General features: G+C 48.4%; 1 protein-coding gene across 1 annotated transcript; it reads right to left on the reverse strand.

Moving 5' to 3' along the window:
• Positions 1–6783: 6783 nt before the first annotated feature.
• LOC311531781 (uncharacterized protein) lies at positions 6784–14287 on the reverse strand. The gene is made up of 2 exons (XM_084649480.1): positions 12255–14287; positions 6784–7289 (listed from the first exon to the last, which is right to left on the reverse strand). The coding sequence occupies exon 1, from the start codon at positions 14263–14265 to the stop codon at positions 13120–13122; it is 1146 nt and encodes a 381-aa protein (XP_084505606.1). The 5' UTR covers positions 14266–14287; the 3' UTR covers positions 6784–7289; positions 12255–13119.
• Positions 14288–16882: the final 2595 nt, after the last annotated feature.

Here is a 16882-nt window from a genome sequence, read left to right on the forward strand (position 1 = left end):
ATCTGATCTAAATTAGAGCAGTCGGCACCAGCAGCCCCAATGGGCCAACACAACAGCTAGGAGACAGCAGAGTGCAGAGAAACTCCAGCCTCACCTTCCCTGGCCAGCAACCCCTATCCCAGGAGAGGGACTGACAAGAGACCCCATCTCTGTGCCGCGTGAGGATAAGGTGGCCTAACCCTTGCTGGCCCTCCTGGCACGAGGGCTGCTTTGTACTGTGAATGTAGTGTACAAGTGGCAGTAGACTTGGCCAGGAACTGGGCCAGACGTACTGCAATTTTAAAACTTGGTTTTCACCGTGCTTGGTCTTTAGGGAGATAGTCAATTTCTTCCTCCATCCCGAGGGGGGATATGGCCTGGAATTCTGTGTCCGGTTCTGGGCCCCACCTTTCAAGAAAGTTATAACTTGGTGAAAAGTCAACCACAGGATCACTTGTGGGAGACATGATCAGACTTGACAAATATGCAAGATGCAACTATCCAAGATGCAAACCCCACGGAAGGAGAAGAGTTGTTTAGCAGAGCCGGAGGGAGAATAACTAGAAGTAATGGGATGAAATGTTATAAGTAGGGCTGTCAATTAATTGCAGTTAACTCACACAATTAACTCAAAAAAATGAATGGCAATTAATCGCATTTATAACAATAGAATACCAATTGAAATGTATGAAATATTTTTGGATGTTTTTCTACATTTTCAATATTGATTTCAATTACAACATAAGAATACAACGTGCACACTGCTCACTTTACATTATTATTTTTGATTACAAATATTTGCACTATAAAAATGATAAACAAAAGAAATAGTATTTTTCAGTTCACCTCATACAAGTACTGTAGTGCAATCTCTTCATCGTGAAAGCATAACTTACAAATGCAGATTTTTTTTGGTTATATAACTGCACTCAAAAACAAAACAGAGTAAAACTTTAAAGCCTGCAAGTCCACTCAGTCCTACTTCTTATTCTGCCAATCGCTAAGACAAACAAGTTTCTTTACATTTACAGGAGATACTGCCTCCTGCTTCTTATTTACAGTGTCACCTGAAAGTGAGAACAGGCATCCGCATGGCACTTCTGTAGCCAGCGTTGCAAGATATTTACATGCCACATATGCTAAACATTCATATGCCCCTTCCATGCTTCGGCCACCATTCCAGAGGACATGCTTCCATGCTGATGCTGCTCATTAAAAAAATAATGCGGCAATTAAATTTGTGACTGTACTCCTTGGGGGGAGAATTTTATGTCTCCTGCTCTGTTTTACCCGCATTCTGCATATCTTTCATCTTACAGCAGCTGCACATGATGACCCAGCACATGTTCATTTTAAGAACACTTTCACAGCAGATTTGACAAAACACACCTACCGATGTGAGATTTCTAAAAATAACTACAGCACTCGACCCAAGGTTTAAAAATCTGAAGTGCAGTCCAAAATCTGAGAGGGATGAGGTGTGGAGTTTGCTTTTAGAAGTCTTAAAAGAGCAATGCTCTGATGCGGAAACTACAGAACCCAACCACCAAAAAAGAAACTGCTAGTGGCATCTGACTCGGATGATGAAACTGAACATGCGTCAGTCCTCACTGCTTTGGATCATTATCAAGCAGAACTCGTCATCAGCATGGAAGCATGTCCTCTGGAATGGTGGTTGAAGCATGAAGCATAGGAATCTTTAGCACATCTGGCATGTAAATATCTTGCAACGCCAGCTACAGCAGAGCTATGAGAACATCTGTTCTCACTTTCAGGTGACAATGTAAACAAGAAGCAGGCAGCATTATCTCCTGAAAATTGTAAACCAAACCTTGTTTGTCTGAGCGATTGGCTGACCAAGAAGTAGGACTGTGTGGACTTGTGGGCTCTAAAGTTTTACATTGTTTTATTTTTGAATGCAGTTTTTTTGAACATAATTCTACATTTTTAAGTTCAACTTTCATGATAAAGAGATTGTACTACAGTACTTGTATGAGGTGAAATGAAAAATAAATTTTGTTTTTTACAGTGCAAATATTTGTAATCAAAAAGAAATATAAAGTGAGCACTGTGCACTTTGTATTCTGTGTTGTAATTGAAATCAATAGATTTGAAAATGTAATAAACATCCAAAAATATTTAAAATAAATGGTATTCTATTGTTGTTTAACAGCGCGATTAATTGCAATTAATTTTTTAATCGCATGACAGCCCTAGTGATAAGGGGAAATTTAGGCTGAATACTCGGAAAAGCTTCTGGGCACTAAAATGTATTAGATTGGGGTCTCCCAAAGGAAACCTCATTGCTCGGGGAGTTTAAAACAATGCCAGATGAGACGCTTGGAAATGTGCCCTAAGCACCCATGCGTTAGGTGACCTACCAGGTCTTGTCCGTTTCTAATGTCAGTGAGACGGGAAAGCAAAGTGCAAGGGGCAGGAAATAAAATGGGGGCGGGGAACTCAGAGGACAGAATGCAGGAGCAGCATTTATGTGGTCTAGCGAGAGGGATTCCAGGGAGCATGGTCAGAATCTGAGTAGAAAATAGCCTCTGGGGGCAATGGAAATGAAGGAAGGGAACTCTGCACAGCCTCAGCAGAGGGCAGAAGCAGGAGCCTCAAGCAAAAGGAAGGAAAAGATTTGGGGCCAAATCCAACTTCCTTTGAAGTCAAGGGGAGTCTTCCCTTTGCAACTCAAGGCCCTGTGTTAGACATCGGGGGAGAAAGCCACCCCTCTCCCAAGCACAAGGTGCACCACGCCGATGCCTATTTTGAGGGTCTGAGTGGTGCATAGACCTTCACCCAGGGGGAATGTCACCCAGAAAATCTAAACCCCCCTGGGGAGGTGGCAGAGGTTCCAGAATGCATTCACCTGAGCAGTCATGAGAACCAGCACGGGAACGGTGCTCCCCCCAGAGTGCAGGCGGATCAGACTGCTACATCAAATGGCTTGTCCAGGCTCTGCTCTGTACATGCCTGTGATTATTCATGGCACTCAGATAGATACGCTCTCGGTCCATTGCCGGGGTCTGGGTTTGCACTGGAAATGGATCCAAATGCACCTTCCTTGGGGGAACTGGGGGGTGGAACATTCCAGCTCAGGTAGTTGCCTTAACAGGACGTCCAAGTCTTGCCTTTGGCCACTCAGTTTTGCACTGGGGTGCAGACCTGCCTATTTCGCATCAATACGAGAAAACATATGCAAGATCCAGACCTTCCACCTTTGAAAAGCCATATTCCCTTCAGACACCCCATTTGAAAGCAATAAGGAAGCTCAGTGCTTGTTTGACCCCGGAACACAGGTACGGTAGTCCAGAAGGAAGCACTTTCCAAAGCAATAAGGAAAGGCAGCACTAGAATTTGAACTGCTGGGACACAAATGAGCACGATTCCACTGAGCTGGCTGGGAGGTCTATGCCAGCAGCTCTGATTTACAGTTTGTCAGGCAGTGGAAGTGCTCCATGCCAACAGATCATTGCACCCTTCACTGACCCAGTTATCCATCAGAGAGCAGCTCACTTTCAGAGCGGCAGTCCCCTGTCACTCGCGAAATATAAATCTGCTCAGCAGAGTCACGGGAAATCATTGGTGGTTTGCTGCTTGGGCCTCAGAAATTCAAAACCCAAAATGAGGTCGGTTGGTTTGCTTTAGATCATGGATTTTTCCTCCTTGCTGAAGAAGGGAGGAAAATTTTGAGTTCCTCAACCCACCCACCTCCCCGGGCTGTAGAGGAAGAAGAAACAATAGGTTTCCATGCCTGTGCTGGTGTTAAAGGGAGTAAACTCGGGTTTTGATGGAAGAATTATAACCCCAAGCAGCCTGGCTGCAGTATAGGCTCAGTGTAAGGAAAAGATTGGATAGGACTTTAACCTGGGACACGAGCCTCATGTAGGGCCAAAATGTAGGGATTTTTTTTGTTCAAAAGGAGGTGGATTTACAGATTCTAATGAGTAAAATTCATCCCTGCGGGACTTCAATGATACCTAGATCTGTCAGGGGCGCTGGAAGGGGTGGGTCTGGGGGTCCATGCCCCCCCCACTTTTAAAAGAGGGAGGGCTATGCCTTCCACTTTTTATCCACCCTAAGGATGAGCAGGGGGTGGGGTCTTGAGGGGAAGGGGCAGTGCAGGGGCAGGGGATCAGGGAGAAGGGGCAGTGAGAGGGTAGGGGCTCGAGGGCAAAGGGCAATGCAGAGTGTGGGCCACGGTTCGGGCTCCAGGGCCCCCCCCAACACACACACACACACACTGTTAGGAAGCTTCCGCCAACCCGAGATCTGCTGTCCCTTTGCACAAGGTGCGAATTTCACTCTGGATTAAATGGTTCCTTGAATGTATCAAATACAATTAAACCACGATGTTTGTTTAATTCAATCATTCCTTCGCAGCCTTGGGAACCCAAATGCACCAGCATGGGAACCAGGAAGTGAAACTGACGGCAAAGAAAAGTATCCCTCTCCAAGGGGCAGAAAAGGACAAGAAGTAAATGAGCACGCAGCAGAAATGGTGCAAATATAAAGGAGCACCTCTCCGATCATTTCTCATGCCAAGGAGCTGTTAGAAGCAGCAGTGAGGAAAAGAGATTGCAATCAGCTGGCAAGAGTGTACGTAGCTGCTTCCCTCTTTGCTAGGTGGAATGAGAACATCTCGAGTGTGTGTGTCAGAGATGCTGCACTGCTAGACATTTAGGAAGATTCTCCTTTCGTTCCAGTGACAGGGGCCTATGAGTATTGGAGCAGAAGGACGTGACTTCTATCTCTAGTGTCACTGCGGCATGAAGCAGAGTGACAGGAAGGAGGTTCCCAGGAGGTCACAGATTTGTTGCCATGTGAGATTTGCCTTGGCACTCTCTTTTTCAGTAAGAGAGGAGAGGATTGGAGACGGCGTAGAAGAGGGTGATGAGCAGAAGCAAAGGGAAAGGAAGAGAAAGGATGCATCTGTGTTTGGATGCTTCCCTTCTCAGCAGAGGAATGGGAGGGCAGGGAGAGAAATGTGGGACACGTTACGACTCTTTAGACACCGAGATTTACGGTGCCGTGCAAATGCCTTTGCTTTTTGCTCCCATATTGCACCTCAATTTAATTAAATTTAATTGAATTGATTTCTTGGAAGAAGATGCAGCCAAGCAGAGAGTTTATTTACAGCAGAGTATTTCAAACAGCTGCACTAATAAAAGCCAGCAAAAAGAACACGAAGGAGATCTAGACAGCACCTGGTGCAGGGAAAGAATGGCCCAGTTTGGGTTGGAACTGACACTACTTGCTTGCCTTCCATGCCCAGGATTTACCTTCCTCTGAAACACCCCCAATCATATCCACCAGCCATTGCTAGCACCAGCCCACACTCACTGGCATTATTGTGCACTGCTGATTTGCTGCAAGCCCAGATGCGTCTGTCTGGTGCAGAATTGAGCCCTGCCCAGCTTTAAGTGTCTGGCACGACAAGCTTTGGCCCTTGCCCAGCACTGGGGCCTGGGGAGCTACACCGCCATGGTGAAGCGAAGTGCATTTCGTGCTCGCGACAGGAGTCGCATTGAATTGGATCGTTAGAGAGCAGAGTTCTCTTTTCCCCCCGAAAAGGCACAGTCCACGCAAGTGTCCCCTGCTCTGCCCCGCTCTGTGCATCATCCCTGACCGGCAGGGGCTGCCCTTGAGGGAGTTCAGCCTCGGAGTCCTTGGCTTCTCTGCGGAGACGGACAGCCCGGGAAGGGCCATGCTGTGTTTGTGCAACGCAGGCCCCTGGGCTGAGATCAACAATTCCAGCACACAGCAACCAGAGGGCACAAACCCTTTGGTCCTTCCAGGCCTTTCCTGCAGCGTGCTGAGAGTAACCCCTGGGAGTGCAGAGCTCCTTCCTCTGCCTTTGATTTCAGTTGCAGCTGAGGATATCAGCACCATGCAGGTTGAGCCCAAGCTCAGGTCCTGACCCTACTCCCCATGCAGACAAAGCAACGCTGCCATGGACATAGCAAAACTGAGCCCCACGGGGAGCACCATGCAAAAGGCCAGATCCCCAGCAGGTGTAAACCAGCGCAGCTCCTGAAAGCTCATAATGCACTGCAAAGCTTTCTTCTGCTTCTCAGTTGGGCAGCTAGTGTATTCCTAGTCTAGTCTCGAAATTCCCTTCCTGCTAAACGGAACGAAGACAGTGGGCTTAAAGCAGAAAATCACCCTGTATTCCAGATGGTCTGAAAACCCCTGTCATTTGGCAGCTAATCATGGATTTTGCTTTCACCGCACTGAGTTTCAAACGCCGAGAGGTCAGGCTCGGTTTAGAGAAAGCAGCAATGTGTTCTAGGTTTTTATCTCTGCTAGACTGACAGCGGAGATGTGCCAGGCTCAGAATTCCAAAGCATTAGATAGATGCAAGAATGTTGTGCGGTTTGTGTCAAGAATAACAGTCTTTGTGCTGAGACGTGTCTCATTTCCACCCTCTTGCCCCTCAAATCACTGCTCCCCAGTTCTGGTTTCTTGCTATAATCAGACACAAATCAGACACGGGCAATGTTTACGTTTTTAGGCTCACTTCCATTCTGCAAAAGCAGGGCAGTACAGTCATGCAGTGGTTAGAGTAGGGTGATCAAGACAGCTAGAGTCTATCCCTGGCTCTGCCACTGGCTTTGCTGGGAGACCTTGAGCAAGTCATGGCACCACTCTATGCCTCAGTTTCCCCATCTGTAAAATAGGCAAAATCTGTACTTACCTCACTGGGAGGTTTGTGGGATTTTGTTAATCAAGGTCTGTACAGCCCTTTAAGATCCTTGGTGAAAGATGCCAGAAAAGGACAGCTTCTTAGTATTTAGTATTTATTACAATCATGCCATTAAATATTCATGTTGCCGGAAAGAATATGCTGGGTCACATCTAACCCCTCCCACTCCAGCAGCAATGAAGTGTCCTCTGCATTAGGTCCCCCATCATTCAGATCTGCCCTGACACACAGCTTCAAAATATTGGTGGATTTTGTGTGTAATGAGGGACCAGTCATTTGTGGTGGATTCCACCCTTTCGTCTTCATGGACCTGTACGTGAGGAAGGGGGACTCCAGATCTGCACTTCTCTACAGGTCCATACAAGGCCATGCCCATGTTTCTGATGGAGGAACTTCAACATGTTCAGGAGTTTGACTGGGTAAGTTTAGATACTCACAGGAGGGCTTCGGTCTGAAGACAGAGTTGGATGCCCCAGGAGCATGGGCTTCTTGGTGAGATTTGGGGTGTTTCTTGGTTCCATTGTGACAGAAATATTGCGAGAACCTCCTTTCCTGTGCTCTTTAGATATTTGCACTCCTTGACGGAGTGAGGACGTAGAAATGCCTGTGAAAATGGGAGAAACAACAAAAAGTCACTGAGCTTTTTAGACACTTGAAGAAGATTCAAGGCTTGGGTGAAGATTCTGACCAGCTGCCCCATTCTTTATACTTCCCCTCCCACCATCTTGTCCCTGGAACGGGGCTTGTTTGGTCTTCTGGGCACCAAAGGTGTGCATATGCTACACGGCAAGTGTGAGCAAACGGGCCCGCTCAACCCCCTCTTGTGTGAAGAACTGGATTTTCACACATCAGACCTACCATTTGTACTCACAGGGAGGAAGCACAGGAAAGCTGCCTAGAAGAGATTGCACACTCAGAACCATGCCCGTGCAATGGAGGGCCCTTTGAAAACACCGTGCAGAATGGAAGCCCTGAGCTCTTCTTCCCTAATGTCAAATAAACCAACGGGTGACCGGGGTACTGCCACGTCTGAAGCTCATCCACATGGATTCGGATACTTGTTAGCCAGGGAGGCACCAGGGTTTGCGTAAGGTGTGAGATGTTCTGCACCGGAATGACAGAGCATCCTGCGGCTTGAAGCTTTACTGAGACTGGACGCTGTCTGGACAGAGACAGTAGTTTTATTGTATGGCAGCACAACGCCTACTACAGCAGAGCCTGGAGCCCTGACTGGGGCCGCTCCACGTTACGGCAAACAAAATAATAATCATTCCATAAAGTATCCTGTAGTTTGATTAAGACTGTGGTAAAAATGCTGGAAGCTGCGGGAACCTCACCACTCTAGGGTTCCCTGCACTTCACCATTAGGAATGTCTGCCCCCGGCCGCTGCCCATTCTGTCCCCAGTCTGCGGATAAAATATGGGGTTGCTGTCCCCAGCGCGGTTCACAAGCAGCGAATGAGAGGAGGAAGTAAATCAAAATAACGTAACCCACTTCTGAAGCCAACTTTCTCCTTTGAGGGCAAAGACAGGCTTAGAAATACCTGGTGCACACCTGAGGGAAGCTGACCAAAGAGGAGTTCTCTGAAAGGAGCCAGTTTGCTGCTGGTGCTGTATAATCCCAGCAAGCAACGCTGCACGTGCTGTCATAACAAGGCCTAAAGAGGGTTTCATGGCAGAACACTCCTCCGACGGGCCCAGCACAAAGGGAGGCAAGCACTGAGAACCAGCCGACAACCTCCTGTAGGCAAAACTCTGCCTACAAATGCCACAGACTCCCAAGTGCTGGCGTTAAACCACTTAAGAGGCACGGCAAAGATCTCCTGCACTGATTGCTCATGCCAGAGAAAAATGGGGAAAATCAACTTTTAGAAATGAGAGGCTAAGGCGAGAAGCAGATGTGCCGGCAACACTGAGGCAAAACGAGGCTTTTAGAAACCAAACTTGAGCTTTGTGCAGATTAGACATTAAAATGAACTCAATTTCACGCCCCATGCAAATCTTTGCCAGCTGTCAGCTCTGTAATTGCTGGAGACTAGGTGCAATAACTAAACAAGAACAGAAATACAGCAAGTCCATTTATTAGGAGTTTATTGTTCTGGGACTTTAGCAAGCATGCCTAGCCTTTACCATAGACATCCAATGCCAGCAAAACCCTTTTCAATACAACATCTGCAAACAAAGGAAATACAGGACTAGGCCATTATTTATTCCTGACATTCAAGGAATCCCAGTTCAGCCACAGTTACTAGGTTTCTGTATGGCCCCACCTTCCTTAATCTCCCAGCTGGCTGAGCGGGTCTCAGGGAGGTCACATTTCCCCAGAACAGAGCATGAGCTAGGTGGTCACGATGGACTCTCTTGGCCCACTAGCTGATGTTCCCAACACTACACCAACCCACTGCCTCCGTCCACAACCTGTCTGCTTCCTTTCCCATCTTCACCCCAACCTCTGGGGTGTACAACGTGGAGCGACACACTCAGTGGCTTCATTCCCGAGTGAAACACACGGAGAAGAACACTAGACCTGACCGAGATCAAGAATCCTTCCGCTTTTCATTGCCATTGGTAACCAGGTTGCGTCAGGTGGCACATTAGAGCTATATGAGGCCCCAATCCCTGATGTAAGCAGCGGAGCTGTGCTGAATTATGCAGCAACGCTGGCTGCTTATGAACTCGTTTGTCAAACCTCCGGTTTACCAGAATGACTCTATAAATGTCGCGCAGAGTAAAAATCTGTAACTCCTGCCTGCAATCATTTGCTCTGCACCAGGGGACTGGCACTCAACATCTTCCAACGTTTCCACAGCGTTTCTTCCGGTCCTCCAAGGAAAACAAAATCCCTGTCTGAGGAAAGCATTCTCTCAATCTGCAGCACGGCTAGGATGCTTGTCCACACAGCAAAATGCCATGTGGGCCTAACTGGTTTCAGGAACCAAGCCAGGTGCAGGGCTAAGCAGTCAGCACCGCGTAGAACATGGTGAAGATTCACGTGGTTGAGCGGCTCGTTAGCCAGGAACGGTACAGAGGCAAACTGTGTTTTTAGCCGACCAGGGAGAGCGTGGGAAAAAGCGGCCGTATGGGAAGGAACAGACAGCAGCAGCAGTCCACCTGCCACAGGCTGCAAGCCATTTCACAACTGAAGAGACTCACAGAGAGAGACACACACAAACAGCGTGGTGAGAAGATGCTCAGAACAAGTTTGCTAGGAAGGAGCAGGTGATAATAATAACGCTCCATCAGAGTCGCTTCTTAGAGCTAAGACATCAAAGCAGGCGTTGGCAATCCCTTTGGCTTCCAGGCTTGACGTGTGTGTATGAGCAGAGGTGCGTCCCTCTGCTCTGCTGTGTAACTGCCTATATCTCTGTGGTGTTTGCTTTAAATCCCTGGGTAAAATACCTCATTGTGGACAGAATGTGAATGTGGAGGAGGCTTGGATTTACTTTAAGTCAAAGTTGCAGAAACTTGTCTGCATCCCAAGCAAGGGGGAAAACTCATAGGGAAGTGTTGCAGGCCAAATTGGATGAATAAGTATCGCCGACCGGTTATTAAGTGAAAGCAGAAAGCCTACAAGGAAATGGAAGAAGGGCTGAATCAGCAAGGAAAGCTTCCTCTTGGAGGTCAGAAAGTGTAGGGATAAAGTGAGAACTGCCAAAAGCCAAGCAGAGTTGGACCTCGCAATGGAAAGTAAATCCAACAGTAAAAGCTTCTTTAGCCATATAAATAAAAAGAAAACAAGGAAAGAAGAAGTGGGATCCCTAAACACTGAAGAGGGGATGGAGATTAAAGATAATCTAGACAGGGCCCAACACCTAAATGAAATTTAGTAAGGGTAATGAGGAGCTTGGGGACAGTGGGACGGTGGCTAATGGAAGTAGAAATTACCACATCAGAGGTGGAAGCCAAATTCAAACTTATTTATGCCCAGATGTGGCTGCTGAGGAAACAGTGGAAGAGCCTCCTGGGGTACCTGCTCTCATTGGCATGAGGTCAGATCTCCATTTCAATGGGACCAGCTGCTGAGGTGCTTTGCGGCTCATGGGGTCAATGTAAACAGTTTTTAAAACTGTTTAGCAGGGAAGATAAAAGCCAGGTGAATATTCCAGCTTCCCAAACCTGAGCACCTTCCAGGACCTCTTTTACCTTTTGACACTGAAACGGACAGAAGAGTAAAACTGGACTGAAAGGACTGGGAGTAAAATGACAGCTGATCGGGTGTTACCCTACAAATGCAACTCGAATCATGCTTTGCCATTAGAGTGAGACTTTCATCAGAAAAGGGCCCCAATTCACTTTACTAACTCCAGCCCAGAACCTGCATTCCCAGGACTGCCACCAACTTCCTCAAGGTTTGGGGTCATGGCAGCAGGGAAGCCAGTCCCATGGAGTTTGCAGACACAGGGCTGGATTCTCACCAGGTGCAAATCAGCATTGTTCCATTGACTCTGCCGAGCCCTCCCCATGCTGCTGGACTACAATACATCCGGGTATAACGGGATCCTCTGGCCACAAGAGTGTCTTTTCCCAAACACCAGGGCCTATCTTCATCAATGCTTCCTCCGCCCACATCAGAGTGAGTGGCGCTTTATTCAGTTTTAAGCTCCAGAGTGTCAGTTTCACTTCACTGGGATTTTGATGTTTAAATGGCTTTTAAACACCGTGTTTATGGAAGTTTCCCATTATCAAGCAGCGCTCGTGGGGTGGGGGGGCCGGATTAACAAGAGCATTGGCAAGCAGCCCAAGGTGATCAAAAGATTGAGGAGTCAGGATTCTGAAATGTCAGAACTTTAAAAAAATTCAAAACCTCCTGAGTAAGTCCCAGTGCATCCCAAGCAAACCAACAATAATCGAGGCCCCGGTGGCTGCTGATGAAAGGGACGGGGGCTGCAGAGCGACTGATAGCATATGTGGTGGGGTATGGCTCTCTGACAGCATGTGCATGACTGTGGTGGGGATATACACCCAGCAGGGTTGGGAAAGGCCTTGTCTGCACTGTGTATCCCCCCAGATCCCAAGATTTAGAAAGAGGGGAACGAAGTGGCGAGTACTCAGATACAATCCTGATCTGCCCCAAGCATGCTGGTGTAACCCTTCTGCCCGTCAGAGTTGGCAGCAACAAGGGCCGGGTTCAATATCTAGGGGTTCCATTCCAATAACACAATGCAAACCGGCTCGAGCCCCCACCCAGTGACCTGGGAAAAATATATACCACCCCCGCTGGGCGCCTCCAAGAGGCAATACTTCCCCTCTCGCAAGCACATAGTCTGAGTGTAGCAAAAGTCTTTTAATAACAGAGAGAAACAATGTGGCATTATGTTGGGGAAACACCACCAACAGGATTCATAACACAACCCATGAGCAAAAACAACCCCACCCCAGGCAAATTGGGGCATGCCCTTTTCCCTTTGGTTCTTGAGTCCAGCAACCCCAAATCACCCAAAGTCCCAAAAGTCCAATGCCCCAAAAGTCTCTGTCCCTGGTCAGGGCAGCCCCAGAGTTCGAAAGTTTATCGGCGGAGCTTTACCTCCCAACCTGGGTGGAAATGGGACGGGGGTAAGAGGCACCTTACGTGATCTGAAGCTGACCGCCCCATAGCTCCATAGCGGCGCTCCGCCAGCCGCCCCACGAACTCCTTCGCTCAGCTGCGCTCCGCTCCGTCAGCCGCCCCACCAACTCCTTCGCTCAGCTGCCCCACGAACTCAGCTCCACGGCCCACAAGCAGCTCCTGCCATCCACACACTGCTCCGCGTCGAACTGCTTCACCAGCCGTCCCGCAAACTGCTCCACAATATATCTTCAGGCTCCCCCACTACTTAACACAACACTCAGTGATTTCAGCTCTTAGGTGAATTCAGCTTGTAGTAGGGGAGCCCCAGTGCTGGTGCACTGTCAGCCCAAAGTCAGCTCAGCAGCCTATAACTAGACTTCTAATGAAATCAAAATTAGCTCTGATATTCCACAGTGGAGAGAGGAGGAAGTGCAATCAGCATGTAAGGCCCTCACCAAGGGGCCCATGCCACCAAGTACTACTACTTGTCCCCAGCCTCTCTCCATTCACACAGTTTTGGAACCCATGACCCTTGCCTAGCGAGTGCTACTTAGTTGATGGTGAATCCCTCCATCATAACAAAAGGCCACGTACAGTTCCAAGCACAGTTCCCATAATCAGGGTAATAACAATTTATTCTTCCTGCCCCAATAACAGAGACACTGGGGATCCCACAGCAGCCAAAGTGACCATTTGGGCAGCTATGGTCTCATTCTAGGCGTGGTGGGTGTGCCTATGCAAATGAGATCGGCCCCTGAAGTTCTTTTCCACAACTTGCCACACCTCACCACCAGATGTCAGGGTGGAGCTCATCCTGACACTGCTTACATCCTCCCCCCAGCCGAGACTTTGTCGTCCCGACAAATCACACTCCCTTTATACCAACTCATTGGTTTCCTCCAAAGGGCCTCAGGAAGCCCACTTTAGCTTCCACAAGCCTGTGTGCTAAATGTATTGGCTCCTCACTAGTCACCCCAGGTGCATCATAAGTTAACCGTTTCACTGGTCTTATCACCCTGTCTCGTCTATTGAGAATCTCTGTTGCCGAGGTAGGGGGAACATCCTCTTGAGTGACGGATGGAGAGGCTTCCCTGGAGGGTCCCTCGGCTACTGGCGTAGGCCCCTGCACTCCTAGTTCTAACGCTGGAGGGTCCAAGGTGCCCAGGACATCCTCTACCTGTCTGTCCCCATTGTCCAATAACCTGTGTTTGTCATCACAGGGGGGTCTCATCAGCAGCACCGGGGTATCAGAAAGGGGCCTAAATAGTTCCGCCATTGGGTTTAGGGCGGAAGAGGGAAAACTCTCGTTTGGTTCAGCTGATCGAGACTGAAATCTTGTCTCCATCCCAGGATACACCAGGGTTGTGTCTTCCTCCTCAGACTCACTCTCAGATGTGCAGAATAGGGGTAAGTTAGCTGCAGGGGGCCCACTGTCTGTGTTGGATGGCGGCTTTGGTCTAGCACCTCTGTTCTGCCCGGCGGCCCTGCCGTGGCCCATCTCACAAGGGGTGCTTACCAATTCCCCCACAGGGAGCAAAAGGTTTCTATGCACCGTCTTTATTTGCCCTGGACCGTCTTCAGGTTTGATCTTGTAGACCGGCAGATCTCCCAGCTTTTCCATCACCAGGTAAGGTATTGCCTTCCATCTGTCAGCTATCTTGTGTTTGCCAGCAATACCCAAATTTCGCAGCAGGACTCTGTCCCCCGGCTGGAGCTCCTGCGAACGCACTCTAGCATCATATCGATGTTTGTTGCGGTCTGCGTTCTTCCGAGCCGCAGCGGTAGCTAAGCGATAAGCATCCCGCAACTTTTCTCTTAGTCGGGATACATACTGCTGATGAGTTTCATAGCTATCTCCATCCTCTGATACACCAAAGCACAAGTCTATGGGTAATCTTGGTTCTCGCCCAAACATCAAGAGATATGGGGTGACTCCCGTAGCATCGTTCTTTGTGGCATTGTAGGCATGCACCAGAAATGCGACATGCTGGCTCCAGGTTGCCTTCTGCTCTGGTCGCAAAGTTCCCAACATATCTAATAGGGTTCGATTGAACCTCTCGGGCTGAGGATCACCTTGGGGGTGATAAGGCGTTGTCCTAGACTTTTTAATTCCTGCTATCTTCAGCACCTCCTTCAGAAGGTGACTCTCAAAATCCCGCCCCTGATCAGAGTGTATCCGAGCCGGGAATCCATAGACTGAGAAATATTTGTCCCACAATACTCGAGCAACGGTGGTGGCCCTCTGATCACGTGTGGGATATGCTTGTGCATACCGTGTAAAATGGTCAGTCACTACTAGAATGTTTCCAACATTCCTCTTGTCTACCTCCACAGACAAGAAATCAATGCATACCAACTCCAAAGGTTTGTTGCTGGTGATGTTCTTGAGATATGCAGCCCTCGTGGGCAGAGTTTTCCTTTGAACACATCGAGCGCAAGTCTCACATTTCCTGCGAACATCTTCAGCCATTCGGGGCCAATAGAACCTACTACGAATAAGTTCCAGGGTCCTCTCCATCCCTAAATGCCCAAAGTCATCATGCAGGGCCCTCATGGCCAGGGCTCTGTACTTTTTTGGCAGTACTAGTTGTGCTCGTTGTTTTTGTAAAGGGTCAGTGGTCATTCGGTGTAGCACTCCCTGAATCAGTTTTAGTTTGGTCCATTCTCTCAATAGTAGTTTACCCTCCGGGTTAGGTGGGACAACCGCAGCTGGGCTTCGCCCCTCCCTTTTGGCAAGTAGTGTATCACGAATGTCAATATCTTGCCGCTGGGCTTCTTGCCAGTCAGCCGCATTGAGCATGGGCAAAGGAGATTGGTCTAATGCAATATAGTTCACCGAAGCAGAAGGCATGCATTCAGGGGGCAGGCCCAAAGCTTCTGCAACACATCCCTGAAAGCCTTCACGGGCCTCTGGCTCTCGGCGACTCACACTGCAAATAGCTCTCACTCCATCTGTGGGTATCACAGCAACTTCTGGAGCCTGCGGACGCCTGGACAATGCATCTGCATCTACATTGCTTCTCCCTGATCGGTACTGAATGCTGAACTCATAGCTAGCCAAGGCAGCCACCCATCTCTGCCCTGTAGCATCCAGCTTAGCACTTGTTAACACATAAGTCAGTGGATTGTTGTCTGTCCACACCTGGAACTGAGCACCATACAAGTAGTCTCGAAATTTCTCAGTGATGGCCCATTTCAAGGCCAAAAACTCCAGCTTGTGGGTGGGATAGCGAGTTTCACTATCAGACAATCCTCGGCTGGCAAAGGCTACCGGTTTACATTTGCCTTCCACTTCCTGGTACAGGACTGCTCCCAGACCCTCCAAACTGGCATCAGTATGCAGGATAAATGGTTTGCTTGGGTCAGCAAAAACTAGGACTGGAGCATGAGTTAGGCAAGTAATGATTTCTCGAAAAGCCCTTTCACATCTCTCATCCCACCGTGGCCCAAATGGTGCAAAGGGGCCATTGTGTCTCTGCACAGGAGGCTTTGGGGACCTCCCCTTATTCTTGGACTTAGATTTGTTCTTGCTGGACTGATGTCCCCTGGTAAGATCATTCAGAGGCTTTACAATCGTAGCATAGTTTTTCACAAATCTGCGGTAGTAGCCACTAAATCCAAGGAAGGTCTTGAGTTCTCTGTAGTTACTTGGACGTGGCCATGTAGTGAGTGCTTCTATTTTATCAGGATCGGTACTCACACCTTCTTGGGACACAATGTGACCCACATACTTCACTGAGGTTCTGCATAACTGGCATTTGTCAATTGAAAGCTTCAGACCATAATCCTCCAACCTATCAAGCACTTTAAGAAGTCTTTCTTCATGCTCCTCTAAGGTTCTTCCAAACACAATCAGGTCATCCAAATAAACTAACACTTGCAGTAAATTCATGTCTCCCACAACTTTCTCCATGAGACGTTGAAAGGTGGCAGGTGCTCCAGAAATCCCTTGGGGCATGCGTTCGAACTGATAAAACCCTAATGGGCAGATGAAGGCTGTCTTCTCCTTATCTTCTTCTCCCAGAGGGATCTGGTAGTATCCACTTCGAAGATCCAACACAGAGAACCACTGGCTTCCCAGCAAACAGTCTAAGGTGTCTTGCACTCGAGGCATAGTGTACTGGTCGACCACAGTACGGCTGTTTAGGGTGCGGTAGTCAATACACATCCGGATTTTCCCATTCTTTTTGCGGACTACCACAACGGGTGAGGCGTATGGGCTGCGGGACTCTGTAATGATGCCATTCGCAGCCAGCTCCTGAAGATGATGTCGCACATCTTCCATCTCAGAGAGAGCAATCTTCCTAGATCTCTCCCTGAAAGGTCGAGAGTCATGTAGTCTGATATTGTGCTCTACTCCTTTTGCACATCCCACATCCCACTCATGCAGTGAGAACACCTTGGATCTTTCACAAAGTTTCTTCCTCAGGCGATCTTTCCAGTCCTCGGATACTGGTGAATCTCCAAAGTCAAACTTTGCTGGGTCTATTGCCGAAACTGGAGTTTCATACTGGGGTTTTACAATCGACTCAGGCTCAAAGAGGTCTGCTATCTTTTGTCCTTGCTTCACAAAAATATCACGACTCGTTTCATTAGCAATCAGTATAGTCACCCTTTCCTGGGCTTCAGCAGGTAGGGTTATGACTCCA

The sequence above is a fragment of the Lepidochelys olivacea genome (assembly GCF_965140295.1).
Source record: "Lepidochelys olivacea isolate rLepOli2 genome assembly, chromosome: 15".
NCBI classification, from domain to species: Eukaryota; Metazoa; Chordata; order Testudines; family Cheloniidae; genus Lepidochelys; species Lepidochelys olivacea.

Coding starts and splice junctions, on each gene's coding strand:
- LOC311531781 (XM_084649480.1), bottom strand. CDS start 14,265: ATGTTGGGAACTTTGCGACCAGAGCAGAAGGCAACCTGGAGCCAGCAT.